At 37.5% G+C, this 17,091-nt stretch overlaps 1 protein-coding gene across 1 annotated transcript; it reads right to left on the bottom strand.

The window, feature by feature from the left end:
* Window positions 1–248: 248 nt before the first annotated feature.
* Window positions 249–1,288, bottom strand: LOC110540638 (olfactory receptor 4N2-like). The gene has a single exon (XM_021627389.2). It carries the CDS (start codon window positions 1,266–1,268, stop codon window positions 342–344), a length of 927 nt encoding a protein of 308 aa, XP_021483064.1. The 5' UTR covers window positions 1,269–1,288; the 3' UTR covers window positions 249–341.
* Window positions 1,289–17,091: the final 15,803 nt, after the last annotated feature.

The raw sequence follows: 17,091 nt of genomic DNA, 5'->3' as shown, positions 1-17,091 counted from the left end.
CTACTGCCAGACCTTATGGGGAATTCCTCAATTGCATTTCCCTCCTTTCAGACTACTCTAGCCTGTGTCAAGTTGACTTAAAGCACAAGGCCCTTTAGAGACTTTTACTCTACAGTCTTATACATTTCGGTCCTTACACTTGTCAAATTCATCCAATATACTTCAACAACTGTTAATCTTTTTTTCAACCTTCAAAATATAAAAAGTTTATTCCCTCCTTCTATGTAACTCTGTCAAATTGCTATGTACTACCTGAGAAAAGAGTTACACAAGAACAGCATCGGTTTTACAACAATAAGTGCCACACAAATTATCACCTTGATTACTCATTTAAAAACGAATTAACAAATCATATGGCGAATGATTAACTTTTTCATGGAAGTTTTTACTTCCTGGTTTCGAAGGGTATAAATCACAGGATTCATCAAGGGAAATATTACTGTGTGGAAGAAAGAAACCACTTTGTCAGCTGATAAGGTTTTGAATGGACGTGTATAGATAAAAATTGCAGGTCCAAACATAAGAAATATAATTATAACATGAGTGGTGCACGTGGATATGGCTTTGTTTTTTCCTTCAGAAGATGAATTGTGGACATGACATAAGATAACTGCATAGGAAGTCAGGAGCCCTAAGAAGCACAGGAGAGTAAGCAGGCCACTATTGAAGACCATTAGTAGCTCAATCACAAAGGTGTCTGTGCAGGCTAGCTTGATGACCTGTGGGACATCACAGAAGAAGTTATCTAGATGGTTTGGACCACAGAAGGGCAAGTGAAGGATGAGGACAACCTGAATAATGGAGTGAACAAAACCTCCAAACCAGAGAGCCAACAGCATCACATAGCAGGCTCTAGGGCTCATGACAGTGGAATAGTGTAAAGGCTTGCAAATGGCAATGTAGCGGTCAAAAGCCATCACGACCAGAAGTAACCCTTCACCACCTCCAAGGAAGTGCAAGAAAAATAGCTGAGTGATGCAGGCTTTGTAGGAGATTATCTTCTCCTCAGAAAAGAAGTCTACCAACATCCTGGGAGCTACAATGAAGGAGTAGGAGGCATCCAGGAAGGCCAAATTTCCCAGGAAGAAATAAAGTGGGGCACTGAGTCCAGGGTCTGACCTTATGGTGAGGATGATGAGGATATTTCCAGGCAAGATGATGATGTAGAAAATTAAGCTCAGAGCAAAGACCAAGCGCTGAATGTCATGTGACTGAGTCAGTCCTATGAGAATGAATTCTGTGACAACTGTCCTGTTTTCTGTCTCCATCACCAGTCCCTATACAACATTAACAAATAAAACAATTCTTTGAATCTCTTCTGACGAGATCATAGTTATTCTCCTTCTAGAAAGATGGTTAGACACAGTGTATTTTCTCATCTCTCTCCATGCATAAATTACCACCTCTGTCCTTTTGCTTTTGTATTTCATAAATGTCAACATCTTTCTCTTAAAGCCAACTTCTTGCCAGCTTTACTCTAGAGCTTCAGCTTGACTCTCATGTGAGATAAAAGACGTAATTGCTCTGGGTTTATTCCTCATTTCCCTGAAAAAGATTATTTGTTTTCTTAACAAAGAAAACAATTTGCTGAAGGTATTGAGGTCTTCATGGATATATTTTACAAGGGACTGAATAAAGATTGATAGCAAAGAGGAATAATACATATATTAATTATATCATAATTGCCTCATGTATATTTATTGATCAAAACTAATAAACTATGTATTAGTTGATATTTCCTTTTTAGAGATAAATATGCCTTGAGAATTTGGGAAACCAGTATTTTCCTGAGAACATTTTATTTTTCTTTACAGAAGATGTAGTCATTAACCAGGCATAAATACAGAACTTTTGGCCAACTGAATAATGGTGAACTGATACTATCCTGAAGATTTATCTTTTCATTGTGCAGTTTATATAGCATCATGATATTGTGCAATGAATATATATATATATATATATATGTTATGATGTTTGTATTGCTACAAATAGGTTGTGAGAGAAATGCAATTTGAATATCAAACAACCAAAGACTCAAAATTACATAAGAATATTTAAATCTGATTATTTAAAATGTTTTACATAGTTTTAGTTACACAATACATTGGCTTTAAAAATAATATCATTAAAAGTGAGATCTAGAGTTAGAGACAAGTCTGTATTACCTACAGCTGAAAAGAAAGACAGATTGAAAGAGATAAGTAATAAAGGAACAACTCTCTCAACCTGGAAATTTTGTTCAAATATTTTAAGTATCAAAAGATCTTCTGTAGCTCTATCATTCATTTATCATCTATCTCTCTTTTAAACTTATACTAATAGAGTTAATAATGACACAGATTTCCATATATTGTTAAACTGACAATTATAAAAGTGCATTGTATCACTCACACAAACACACATACAGTTGCACATGAATGTTCACTCTAAAATACATTGATAGATACATACACATTGTATCCCAAGCAAAATCAAAGCTCAAAATGTGTACAGTGGATGGTTGCACACTCATGTACATATGGATAGATACATACTTTGGAGAAAGACAGGGGAAAAGGCATTAAAAGGAGCTAGAGAGACATAGTGATGGATGGATCTGATCAATATATTCTGTATAAATGTACAAAAACACAATGTATTCTAAGTTCTAAGAAGTAATACATGATAGATTGTCTTTTCCTATTTTCATAATGAAATTTTTGAGTCTGATAACTACATAAATCTAAGATTACAAAATTGAAAATTGTATAGGTTCATCTTCAGCCTGGTCCTAAAGCCCTAGATCAGTGTTCATAAGCATCACTTGTAGAAAAGGAAAACTAGTGTTTTACAAAACCAGGATCCTAGGAAATATTTTCTTTGTATTTCTCAGTGTACCATTTCTGTATTGACTATTGATCACTTGTTCCAGTTGCTAAATATAAAAATATAACAAAAATAAACATCAATACATTTCATATTTTATTGAACAGTATTTATTCCTAATATGACAATTCTAAATATCAGAAAAAATAAATTTTTGAGAATCCACTTTAATTCACCATCCACACAAAGTATTATTTTTGCTATGTCTTTGAATTCAAGACAGTAAGAGTAACACCTGAAGAATTATATCAGATATATGTTTGCATTCCTTTTTATTTTTTGTAAAATTGAAGAATAATAGAAACCTTTACCTAACAGTGTACCAATACTCTCACACAGCAATGATCTCCTTCTTGGAATGAAATCAACAATACCTGATTGTCCCAACTTTGCTAATTTTTCTTGTCACAGAGAGCCCTTTTAAAATATGAAATACACAGCTAATTTGTGATGCAGTATAAAAATAGCCTTGGGGATTTAAAGGCTAACAAAGCTAAACAAAGTTTCAGTAGGAACTGCCAAAATGCCAACAGGTTTTGGAAAATGAATTAAACTAGGTATAAAATAAAGATAAGGTATAAAACATTGTGATTGTTAATATATTAGAAATCTATGCCATTTTCCTTTAGAAAATTACCTTGTAATGTGTACTTTCCTTCCTTTCCTCAAATCATTACTAATGTTTAACTAGTTTTCTACCCAAAAATTAATTATAAATGGAAAAATATATGTGCTTACAAAGGTGTATTCTAAATTTTTAGGGGTGGCCTGAGGATAATTTTCACTAACTATGAGTAATGTAACATCTACTTTTATACATATGATCTATGAGAATATATTAGTATGACATAAAGATATCTCAGTATTATAAGACTTAGTAAAGCTGAGAATTTGAGATGAATAAGAAGCTATGATGACTAAAGAGATATGATCATCAAATACAATGTCACTGTCCTGTATTATTACTGTTAATAAACTTATCTTTTGTCTGGTTTGGATAAAAATATTAAACTGAATCCTTAGTGATGCATAGCTAGAGTAAATTGAATTATGGTCATTAAGTTTTTTGAACATTGGACCTGTTTTATAGCTTTTCAGGACATCTAATTTATTGTATTTTGATATTTCTAATATCAATCAGTTTCCATCATTCAGCTAAAATAATTTGTATAAAAATACAGAAGTGTTCAAAAAGTATTTTTTTGAAGACTGAAAAACACTTTCTCAATTTAAAAAGTAGATTGATTTTATTCAAACTGTACTGAAAATGACAGAAAAATTATAAAAATATTTAAAACACTGAAATCCTTTAAAAGTGAAAAATATTTTCAAGAAAGGTAGGGTATGTGAAATAATTATAAATGAAAGAAAACAATATACTTGTTTCTAATTTTATTAAATAGTGATTAGCACTATTTTACCACATAGAAAATACTAAGTAGAATATTAAAATAACATAAAATTAAATATTTTTAAAATATTTAATTATAAAAAAGATTTTTATAATTTATAATAATTTTTAACCTTATTTATCATAGATTTGGTCTTTCCAATGTATCACAAATTTCATGAATGTTTTCAAAATGGCTGGATTATTTTTTAGATTTAACAATTTCTTAACTGCTTTGTTTAGAAAGACAGATGGGATGTGCATTGAACGTATGACAGGAGTCTACTGAGCGCATCTGAAAGACTCTAACTAGCAGTGTTTTCAAAGCAAAGACTCATGACCAAACCTTTGGCAGAGTACAGGGAATCATAAGAAAGAAGGGGAGTTAGTCTGATGGGGAAAGGATAGGAGCTCCACAAGGACCAAATATATCTGGGCACAGGGTCTTTTCTGAGACTGACATTCAACCAAGGACCATGTATGGATATAACCTAGAACCTCCACTCAGATGTAGCCTGTGGTAGCTCAGTAACCAATTGGTTTCCCAAAGTGAGGGGAACAGGGACTATTTCTAACAGGAACTCAATGACTGGCTCTTTGGTCTCCCCACCCCCGAAGGGAGGAGCAGTCCTGTTAGGCCACAGAGGAGGGCTTTGCAGCCAGTCCTGAAGATACCTGATAAAACAGGATCAGATGAATGGGGAGGAGGTCCCCCCATCAGTGGACTTGGAAAGGGGCACGGTGGAGATGAGGGAGGGAGGGAGGGACTGGGAGGGAATGAGGGATTGGGACACGGCTGGGATACAGAGTTAATAAAATGTAACTGATAAAAAAAAATAAAAAAAAACAATTTCTTAACTGAAGTAATTTCTTCTATGTTGTCTTCAGTGTCTAAGATTCTCTCTTTCATGTCTTGTAATATCTATATGCAGCTTCTCTGAGGTTCCTGTTTGAGTTTCTAAATTTTTCATTTCCAGTTCTTCAGAAGTTTGGGTTTTCTTTAGTTATGCCATTTACATTTGTGTGTCCTGAGCTGTGTTCTTCATTTCATTCAACTGTTTGTTCATGTTTTCATAGATTTCCTTGATGAATTTATTCATATCATCTTTGAGCATATTCATAGCAGCTATTTTGAAACCCTTGATTTATGTTTCAGCTATATTGAATGTCCAGGATATTCTACAGTAGAGTTGCTGAGCCTTAGTGGAGACAAATTGTCCTGATTATTATTGATGTTGTTTTTACACTGGCAGCTAGGCATCCGGGTTTGGGATGATTATAACTCTAGGTGTTGGTATCTTGTCTGTCTATGTTCTGTTGGTCTTCCATTTCCTGCTTTCGGTTGCCTTTTCTGGAACTTAGGAGCATGTGCTGGCTGTGGGTTACCTGGTAATGCTTCTGTGATCTGTGACCACTGGGATTCCTGGATAGAACTCGTTTCTAGGTATAAGACGCTAGCTCTAATAACCTGGGATGAGCTATAAGGTGAGGGTTACTGGGAGTGTCCACAGGAAGCAGTAAAAGTTTGGTGGGGTCAAATTTGGTTAAAGCGCATGACATGAGTCATGAAAATGATAACATGAAATCCACTATGTTGTATAATTTATGTGATTAAAATATTTTTAAACATGAAGAACATCTTTAACTAAGGTATAATTTACATGCAGTAGGTGTTACTTAAGAACAGCTTTATAGATTTTAATTCCTTTTCATTATTGACCATATTTACACACATTCCCTTCCCAGAGCCACTCTCCTTTCCTTTCCATTCAACTTTGTGTCCTCTTTTTGTCTGTCTGTCTGTTAGTTTTCATACATTAATTGCAATTTGTGCTTACCACAGACTTGTGTCTTTCACCTAGAATATGGCATCCCACTCAAAGAAAAAGATTCGCTCTCACCAAACAGCTAATAATAGTTACTCTCTCCTCTGCTATGGATGGAAACTAATGATCACCTCCCCTCTCTATGCTGGGATTCAGTCTGGCTCTTGCACACTGAGCTTGCTCCTGCCGTCACAACTATTGAAAGTTCCTGTATGCATCTGCCTTGATGTACCCAAGGGACACTGTTTACTTGTATTCACCCAATGTCTCTGCCTTTTATAATCTTTTTGCCACCTATTTCATGATTCCTGAGCCTTGAGAGGAGAAGACAGATGTCCATTTGAGGGCCGAGTAGGCAATGATTTCTAGTTCTCTCTACATTGACTACTTCTGGCTCTTTGGGTTAATTGTCACATACTACAAACACAAGTTTTTCTCATGAGGGTTGAAAGATGCAGTAATCTGTGAATCATTAGTACATAGTTTAGTGTCCACTTAGCAGAGCAATTACTAATAGGTTCTTTCACATGACTCTGAGCGGCTAGACATAATGTTGTGGCCCCAGTAATCAATCTAAGTATGTGTTTCATCTTGTGGAAAGAAAGTAAGTTCAGTCAGAAAGTGGTTGCTTAATCCCATGATAACCTACCACTAATATCAGACCTGATGCCATTATATGTCACTTTTAATTCTTAAACATTCACTTAAAAATTAATAGTGAAGCTATTCAAGGCATAAAAGCAGTGTTTTTATACAGATACGCTGTACAATCATCACCTCACACACATGCATTATGAGGAGGAACGGGGATAGTGAGGACACTAAAAATCTACTTTATAATTTTATTTCAAGTCAAAAATAGAGTATTATAATGTTGAACATTAGAACTTCAGGGATTATTTCAAATTTTTCATCTCACATCATTAAATTGTCTCTGACAAAAAGTTTCCCAGTTTTAAAAAATCTCAGAGAGAGTGGTAAGTATTTTACTATCTGGTTTTATGATTTCTATTTTTTATATTCCAGCTACAAATGATACAGAACATCTTTTTGCATTTTTGATTGGATTAATAAAATCTCTTCTAAAAGTTTATTTATCTTGTCACAAATAATCTCATCCTCTTTTATTAAATATTAATCTTGTTTGTACATATGGTTTTCATACAATATTGTGAGTAATGCTAGAGTAAGAATGCAGTTCTGATATTTGTTTAAGGCACTGACTTCAATTTCTTCATTTCAGGCATGGAATTTCTGGGTCATAAGGATGCTTTAGTTTTTCAATATTAGAACAACTTCTGTACCATTTTCTGTAATGCCTGGATCATACAGTCCCATGAAAGTGCACAAAGACTCCTGTTTATACTCATAGTCACTGTTTCCTTGTGGCTTTATGGTAAGTACTGTAACTAATGCTCTGTCATCACAGATGTATACTGTGACTGCAGGGCATAGTGACACATGCCTGTAATCCCAGCCCTTGAGGAGACAGAAGCAGGTGGATCTCTCTGAGTTTGAGGCCAGCTGGTCCACAAAGCATTGGTCAGGACAGCCAATGCTACACAAAGAAACTGTATCTCGAAAACCCAAAATAAATATATAAACAAACAGAACTCTACTGTGTAATCGTTCCTTCACATAAGCTTAATAATGACAACAACCTTTTATTCCTGGATTCTCTCAATTAGTTAACACAATGCTAGCATGTTATTTTTAGAAACACTAATTATTTTCTCCAAATTAACAGAGTACATCCAATAATGTTTCTTATCTCTTGACACCACTAATATTAATATTATTAGCTGCTTCTAGAGAAAACCGTATTCCTTAACAATTTAATCAAAATACTTATGGTGCATTACTACTCTGTGGCCAAAATTCATTTTTCTTACCAAAAACCAATACCATGAACCAGCACAAAAAGGATTTAAGGACTAGAATGGACATGTTGAAGTTTATTTCTACAAGATCATTTAATCCGTTATCGTTTAGAGCTGTGCTCTTACATTCGTCCTTTATTCACGTATACTAGGAAAGAGTGTGTGTTGTGACTCATAAATATTTTCTTACCATGAAAATTTTACTCTGCTCTCCCATGGGAAAAGTGAAGATTAACCTCCCAAGAACAAAGAAGTGATTTTCCAGGAAAGGAGCAATATGGAAGCTAGAAGTGTCAGAGCCATCTACAGAATGGGCAAATTTGAAAACTCTTTCAGAGGAAATCGGATGTAAGACACGGTGCCCAGTAAACAGTAAAACCAAAAGGGAACAACTAACTAAACAAAAAGTGGAATCAAGCCTTTAAAAACTATGGCTCCGCAGATCTTCATTTTGATGGTTTGGTTGACTGTGGTGTTCTCTATCTGCTGTGAAGAGGTTTTCTTGAGGAGAGTGTAGAAAATTACACTTGTATGTGGGTATAAAAATAAATATTGATAGACTGTTGTTTGGGATTGTGCTGTTCCAGTGGATATATCCACCAAACACTCCCACACCGAAGGCTTAGGGAACATTGTAAAATAAAGCATGGAAAAATTGTAAGACCAAGAGAATCAGGTACTTTGCTATGAGCTATACAGAAGCTATACAGCTAAAGTCTGAATACATGGCAAATGATATATGAGTTGAACAAGGATGACACCAATGAATATGCAAAACTGGAGGAGAAAAGGTTCATGAGGCCTCAACCCTACAGAAAGAATTACAGGAAATTAAGTAAAGGTCAGACTCTTTTTTTAAATTAATTTTTAATTTTTATTTTTTAAACTAATTACAGTTTATTCACTTTGTATCCCATCTGTAGTCCTCTCCTTCATTCCGTCACAATCCCACCCTCACTCCCTCACCTCCTCCCACGCCCCTCCCCCAGTCCACTGATAGGGGACGTCCTCCTCCCTTTCCAGCATACCCTAACCTATCAGGTCTCAACAGGACTGACTGCATTGTCTTCCTCTGTGGCCTGACAAGGCTGCTGCCCCCTCAGAGGGAGGTGATCAAAGAGCCAGCCACTGAGTTCATCTCAGAGACAGTCCCTATTCCTCTTAATAGGGAACCAACTTGGACATTGAGCTGCCATAGGCTACATCTGAGCAGGAGTTAAAAGTTATATCCATGAATGGTCCTTTGTTAGAGTAGCAGTCTCAGAAAAGACTCCTGGGCCCAGAGGTTTTGGTTCTGTTGCTCTCCTTGTGGAGCTCCTGTCCCCTCCAGGTTTTACTATCTTCCCCTTCTTTCATAAGATTTCCTGCACTATGCCCAAAGTTTGGTTATGAGCCTCAGCATCTGCTTTGATACACTGCTAGGTGCAGTCTTTCAGAGGCCCTCTATGGTAGGCTCCCGTCCCATTTCCTGTTATTTTCCTTCTTCCAATGTCTGTTCTGTTTGTCTTTCTGAGTGAGGATTGATCATCTTACCCAACGTCCTCCTTCGACCTTGGTTAAGATGATCAATCCTCACTTGTTTAGCTTCTTTAGGTACACAGATTTTAGTATGTTCATCCAATATTAAATGTATAAATATAGGCTTATGAGTGAGTATATACTGTGTGTGTCTTTCTGCTTCTGGGATAGCTCACTCAGGATGATCTTTTTTAGATACCACATTTTCCTGCAAATTTAATGATTTTCTTGTTTTTAATTGCTGAGTAGTATTCCATTGTGTAAATGTACCATAATTTCTGTATCCATTCCTCAGTTGAGGGACATCTGGGTTGTTTTCAGGTTCTGGATATTACAAATAGAGCTGCTACGAACATGGTTGAGCAAATGTCCTTGTTGTATACTTGAGAATCTTTTGGATATATGCCTAGAAGTGGTATATCTGGATCTTGAGGAAGCGCTATTCCTAAGTGTCTGAGCAAGCACCAGATTGATTTCCAAAGTGGTTGTACCAGTTTACATTCCCACCAGCAATGGAGCAGAGTTCTCCTTTTTCCACATCCTCTCCAGCATGTTTTGTCATTTGAGTTTTTTATCTTAGCCATTCTGATGGATGTAATGCGGAATCTCAGAGTCCTTTCTATTTGTGTTTCCCAGATGACTAAGGATGTTGAGCATTTCTTTAAGAGTTTTTCTTCTCTTCTGTTTTCCTTTACAGAGAATTCTCTGTTTGGCTCTGTACCCCATATTTTAATTGGATTGCTTGATTTATTGCCTTTTAACATTTTTAGTTCTTTATATATTCTGGATCTCAGCCCTCTGTCAGATATTGGGTTGATGAAGATCCTTTCCCAGTCTAGAAGCTGTTGTTTTGTTCTGATGGCAGTGTCCTTTTTCAGGTTCATGAGGTCCCATTTTCTGATTGTTGCTCTTAGAGCCTGTGCTGTTGGTGTTCTGTTTAGGAAGTTGTGTCCTGTACCAATAAGTTCAAGGCTCTTCCCCAGTTTTTCTTCTAACCAATTTAGTGTGACTGGTTTTATGTTGAGGTCTTTTATCCACTTGGACTTTAGCTCAGTGCATGGTGATAAGTATAGATCTATTTGCATTTTTCTAAATGTAGACATCCAGTTAGACCAGCACCATTTGTTGAAGGTGCTGTCTTTTTTCCATTGTATTGTTTTGGCTTCTTTGTCAAAAATCAAGTATTCATAGGTGTGTGGGTTTATTTCTGGGTCTTCAATTCAATTCCATTGATTTGAAACAGAATGATGGATCTGTTTCTATTCCAGTACCATGTGGTTTTTATTACTATTGTTCTGTAGTACAGCTTGAGATCAGGGATTGACATACCTCCAGACCATTGGTTGTTGTACAGGATCATTTTGGCAATTCTGGGTGTTTTGTTTTTCCATATGAAGTTGAGAATTATTCTTTCAAGGTCTGTAAAGAATTGTGTTGGTATTTTGATTTGCATTGAATCTGTAGATTGCTTTTGGCAGGATGGCCATTTTCACTATGCTAGTCCTACTGATCCATGAGGATGGAAGATCTTTCTATCTTCAATTTGTTTCTTCAGAGACCTGAAGGGTTTTTTGAACAGGTCTCTCACTTGCTTGGTTAGAGTCACATCACGGTACTTTATATTATTTGTGGCTATTGTAAAGGGTGTCTCTGTGACTAAGATCCTTGCTGATCTTTCATAGGAGCTGGGTTCAATTCTGGTTTCATTTGTAACTACAGTTCTTTGTGATCTGACACCTTCTCTGAATTCTGTAGAGACCAGCACACGAAACATGCATGTAGGCAAAACACACATACACAGGAAATTAATTCTTGAAAACTCTTTAAATCAAGATAATGACCACAAGAAACAATCAGTGGCCATCAGACCACTAGTATATCATGGAGAACTGGGTATACAAAGACACGGTCCAATTTGGCCTTTATTAAGTTAAAGCACAGGGGGATGGATACAAAGTGAATAAAGTGTTCTGTTGCTCTCCTTGTGGAGACCCTGTCCTCTCCAGCTCTTACTATTTCCCACTTCTTACATAAAATTCCATTCACTCTGCCCAACAGTTGACCATCAATAAAGTGTAATTAATAAAGAAAAAAAAGAAAAGAAACAAAAATAAATGAATTTTAAGAACTCCCTTTTGGTTCTCAGTAAGGTCATCATGTGTCTTTGTAATTCCTAAAATAGCATTATTATGAGATTTCCTTTTCTTCCTTATCTTTCACAATAGCTGGAGAAATAGGTGTTTGAAATAATAATATCCCAATATGCAGTGCTTAACAAAAGTGTAAGCAATGGCATCTGATACAAATGCCATTATACTTTGGTTTGGAATAGTAAAAGAAAATGAGAAAGAAAAGCTAAGATGGTGGTGTGGACAAAGTGTTTGAATCAGAAGGCAGGATAGAAGGAATGCCAGGAAGCAAGTGTACTTCTTATTTGGAGAGCCATGGTAGCCTAAATTAACTGAAGAAAATGCCTTTGCATGGAGAACACTGATGATAACAAAACTGAAAAGTGGATAATGTGGATGAAGCCATGTCAGTACTACATTGGCAAGTCTCATTTTTATAGAGAAGCAAGGAGAGGCATCAGAAGTTTGACTCTGAGGGAATGAGATGTTTTAAAAATGACTTTAGGGAGATTTACTTTGTAATACAATGACATACTGAAATTAAGATGCTTCTCCCATGGTCTAGATGACGGGAAAGGTATTAGACTACTATTCACTGTGTGGACAGTGAAATAGAGAATGAAATTCCACAGGATCAAAAGAAATTTTTTTCTCAACTCCAGAAAATAATAGAAGAGAAAAAAATATGTCAAAACTTGCTTGTGTTTATCCCAGGTGATGCTGAGACTACAAACAGGGGAGGACCTCAGTAGGGTAGAAGAAAGCCCTTTGCCGTTGGGCTCCTGATATTTTCTAACCTATTAGAAATGAATCAAATGAATTAATCTGTTCATAGACTCGTCTAGTCATCATCCATTACACAAAGGACAGAACTATGGGTTTGTTGCTCTGATGCTTAAAATACTACGATGTTACAAGTGTAATTATGGAAATACTGAAACTATTGATTTTACCATAAAACCCTTCAGTGTTTTCCATCATTTAAAATGTAATGCCTACATCTATCATTCTCATCCATACTCATCTATATTGCTTTCCATCCTTTAAAACATAAAAAATAGGGGGAGCCAAGATGGCTGCGCCAGGAGAACAGCGCGTCTGAGAAGCAGGATAGCACTCTCCGTGCAGAGACCAGGAGACTGAACTCAGGGCCCTGAAACTACATCGATCCTGTTTCCTAGGTGTGGGGAGGCTCCCACGGCGTGGGAATCGGTCAGGTCCACTAACGGCTACCCAGCCAGAACCCGGAAGAAATCCCGGGTAACACAGGCTTTGGGTCTCTGGGCTGGAGCCGCAAGCGGGCGTGTCCCAGTCACTTCCCAGGCTGATCCGTGGGCACAAGGGTACCTGAGACTGGGAGTCCCAGTCGAGGGGGGACTCCACGGGGAAGCAGGGTTGCGGGTCTGATCGCAGGTCACCCAGTCTTTCCCCGGAAGGTCTCTGTCGCCATCACAGCCGAACTCCTGCCACGCACGGAGAGCTTTGCGCTCAGCTCAGCGGTACAGACAAACTGCGCGCCCCAGTACAACAGGGACTGGGAACCCCTGTCCGGAAAGGACCCCACAGAGAAGGAAGAAACCATGCTGCTGGGGTCACCTAGGGAAAGTCTAGCAGCCTGCAGATCGCAGACAGGTGAGTACACCCAGCCATCACAGATCTGGGCCCAAACAGGGAGCACAGAGTGATTGGAAACTCAGCTCCCACAGACTAGCAGGTGGGCACACGCTCCGCCAGCTCACAGGCCTGCTTCATACCATCTATTCCTTACAGACAAAACTGAGTGCCCCAAGACACCAGAACAGTACTCACCCGCCACAGATTACCTCTTGGGTTCTGGGGCACAGAGCCCCAACCTCAGACCTATAAAAGACCGGGAACCCTGAGATCAACCCCCAGATACTGCTCCAAGGGGCAACCAGTTATCCCTAACCACGGGACACACAGGTTACAGCAGCTGATCACTAAATTTATAGCAAGAAACCCAGAAGGAGGGCAGCTGTCTCCAGGACTTCTCCTGGTGAGAGGAGAGCCCTCTTGACTAACCCAGGTCTCTATGCCTGAGGTGAGCTGTAGTAACTCCTGAAAAACACCAGACATCCAGGGACTATTCCCAAAAAACTAGGAAGGCTTCCTTGAGGAAAAACCATCTTCCTGCCAAAGGGATTCTCTCCACTACAAGAGTCCAGGAACAACCAGAAACTAAATTCAAACAACTAAGATAGCCCAATGGGTAGAGGACAGCATAAAAGTTCAACCAACAAAAGCCAGAGCATTATGGCATCTCCAGAACCCAGTTATCCAGGGGCAAATAGCCCTAGACACCCCAGCATAAATGAAATTCAAGGATACGACCTAACATCTATGCTCAAGAAGATGATAACAGAGGAAACAAATAAAATACGAGAAGAAATAGAAGAAGCTGCAGCCAAACGGTATGTGGCCTTTAAAGAGGAAATGCTTAAATCACTGAATGAAATAAAAGAAACAGTGGATTGTTTAAACAAACAGCTGAAGGAATTGATGGAAAAACATGAAAATACAGTCAGACAGGTGAAGGAAACCAACAAAATAGCTCAAGACCTGAAGATAGAATTGGAAAAATTAAAAAAAAACACAAATGGAAGAAATTGTGGAGAGAAAGAACTTAGGGAAGAAAGCAGGAACTACAGAGGTTAGCATAACCAATAGGCTACAAGAAATGGAAGAAAGAATCTCAGGTGTGGAAGATACAATGGAAGAAATAGATGTATCTGTCAAAGAAAATGTTAAATCTAAAAAATTCCTGACACAGACCGTCCAAGAAATTCAAGACAACATAAAAAGACAAAACCTAAGAATAATAGGAATAGAGGAAAAAGAAGATTCCCTGCACCAAGGCCCAGAAAATATTTTCAACAAAATCATTGAAGAAAATTTCCCCAACTTAAAGGAGAGGCCAATAAGAATACAAGAGGCCTATAGAACACCCAATAAATTAGACGAGAAAAGAAAATCCTCCCGCCACATAATAATCAAAACTGTAAGTATGCAGAACAAAGAAAAAATACTAAAAGCTGCAAGAGAAAAAGGCCAAGTAACATATAATGGCAAACCCATTAGAATCACACCTGACTGTTCAACAGAGACAATGAAAACCAGAAGGGCCTGGACAGATATCAAGCAGAACCTAAGAGAACACAGATGTCAGCCCAGGCTACTATACCCTGCAAAACTCTCAGTCCTCATAGACAGAGAAAACAAGATATTCAATGACAATAACAAATTTCAACAATACCTACAAACAAATCCAGCATTACAGAAGACACTGGAAGGGAAAATACAACCCAAGAAAGCTAGCTACATTCAAGAAAACACAGGAAATAAATAATCCCACTACAGTAAAACAAAAAGCAACCAAGCACACAACCATATGACCACAGCCAACATCAAATTCAAAGGATCTAACAGCGACTGGTCATTACTCTCTCTCAATATCAATGGACTTAATTCTCCAATAAAAAGACACAGACTAACAGAATAGATGCATAAACGAAACCCAGCAATCTGTTGTATACAAGAAACACACTTAAGTCACAAAGATAGACATTACCTAAGGGTAAAGGGATGGAAGATGGCTTTTCAAGCAAATAGACGCAAGAAGCAAGCAGGAGTAGACATTCTAATATCTGATAAAATAGTCTTTCAACCAAAATTAATCAAAAGAGATGGGGAAGGACACTTCATACTCATCAAGGGAAAATTCCACCAAGAAGACATCACAATCCTGAACATCTATGCCCCAAGTACAAGGGCACCCACATTTGTGAAAGAAACATTGATAAAATTTAAACCACATATAGATCCCCACACATTAATAGTGGGAGACTTCAACACCCCACTCTCAACAAAGGACAGGTCAACAAAACAGAAATTAAACAAAGAAACAATGTCTCTAACAGAGGTCATGAATCAAATGGACCTAACAGACATTTACAGAACCTTACACCCAAACACAAAAGAATTTACCTTCTTCTCAGCACCTCATGGAACCTTCTCCAAAATAGACTACATAGCTGGTCACAAAGCCAGCCTCAACAAATACAGGAAGATTGAAATAATCCCTTGTATCCTGTCTGATCACCATGGAATAAAGCTGGACCTCAACAACAACGGAAATAGCAAAAAGCCTACACATACATGGAAACTGAATAACTTGTTACTAAATGACAGCTGGGTCAGGGAATAAAGAAAGAAAGAAATTAAAATCTTCCTAGAACTCAATGAAAATGAAGACACAACATACCCAAACTTGTGGGACACAATGAAAGCAGTGCTAAGAGGAAAGTTCATAGCACTAAGTGCCTTCAAGAAGAAATTTGAGACAGCGCATTCAAGCAACTTAATGGCTCACTTAAAAACCCTAGAAAAAGAAGAAGCAGACACACCAAGAAGGAGCAGACGGCTGGAAATAATCAAACTCATGGCTGAAATCAATCAATTAGAAACAAATAAAACAATTCAAAGAATCAATGAAACCAAGAGCTGGCTCTTTGAGAAAATCAACAAGATAGAAAAACCCCTAGCCAAACTAACTAAAAGACAGCGAGACACCATCCAAATCAACAAAATCAGAAATGAAAAGGGGGACATAACTACAGACACTGAGGAAATCCAAGCAATCATCAGGACTTACTTCAAAAGTCTATATGCCACAAAATTTGAAAATTTAAATGAAATGGAAAATTTTCTTGATCGATTCCACTTACCAAAACTAAATCAGGACCAGGTAAATCAATTAAATAGTCCTATATCCCCCAAGGAAATAGAAGCAGTCATCGAAAGTCTCCCATCCATAAAAAGCCCAGGACCTGATGGTTTCAGCGCAGAATTCTACCACACATTCAAAAAAGAGCGAACTCCAATTCTCTTCAAACTATTCCACAAAATCGAAACAGAAGCAACATTATCAAACTCATTCTATGAAGCCACAGTCACCTTGGTACCTAAACCTCACAAAGACCCAACCAAAAATGAGAACTTCAGGCCAATCTCCCTTATGAACATTGATGCAAAAATACTCAACAAAATACTCGCAAACCGAATACAAGAACACATCAAAGATATCATCCACCATGACCAAGTAGGCTTTATCCCAGGTATGCAGGGGTGGTTCAGTATACGGAAATCCATCAATGTGATCCACCATATTAACAAATTGAAAAAAAAACCCACATGATAATCTCCCTAGATGCTGAAAAAGCCTTTGACAAAATCCAACATCCATTCATGTTTAAAGTATTGGAGAGATCAGGGATACAAGGCACATATCTAAACATAGTAAAGGCAATATACAGCAAACCTATAGCCAATATCAAACTGAATGGAGAGAAACTTAAAGCAATCCCACTGAAATCAGGGACAAGACAAGGCTGCCCACTCTCTATATATCTCTTCAACATAGTTCTGGAAGTCCTTGCTAGAGCAATAAGACAGTTGAAGGAGAT

This window comes from Meriones unguiculatus, chromosome 9, assembly GCF_030254825.1.
Source record: "Meriones unguiculatus strain TT.TT164.6M chromosome 9, Bangor_MerUng_6.1, whole genome shotgun sequence".
In the NCBI taxonomy this organism is placed as follows: Eukaryota; Metazoa; Chordata; class Mammalia; order Rodentia; family Muridae; genus Meriones; species Meriones unguiculatus.
This window is presented reverse-complemented; position numbering and strand designations above follow the sequence as displayed.

Coding starts and splice junctions, on each gene's coding strand:
- LOC110540638 (XM_021627389.2), bottom strand. CDS start 1,268: ATGGAGACAGAAAACAGGACAGTTGTCACAGAATTCATTCTCATAGGA.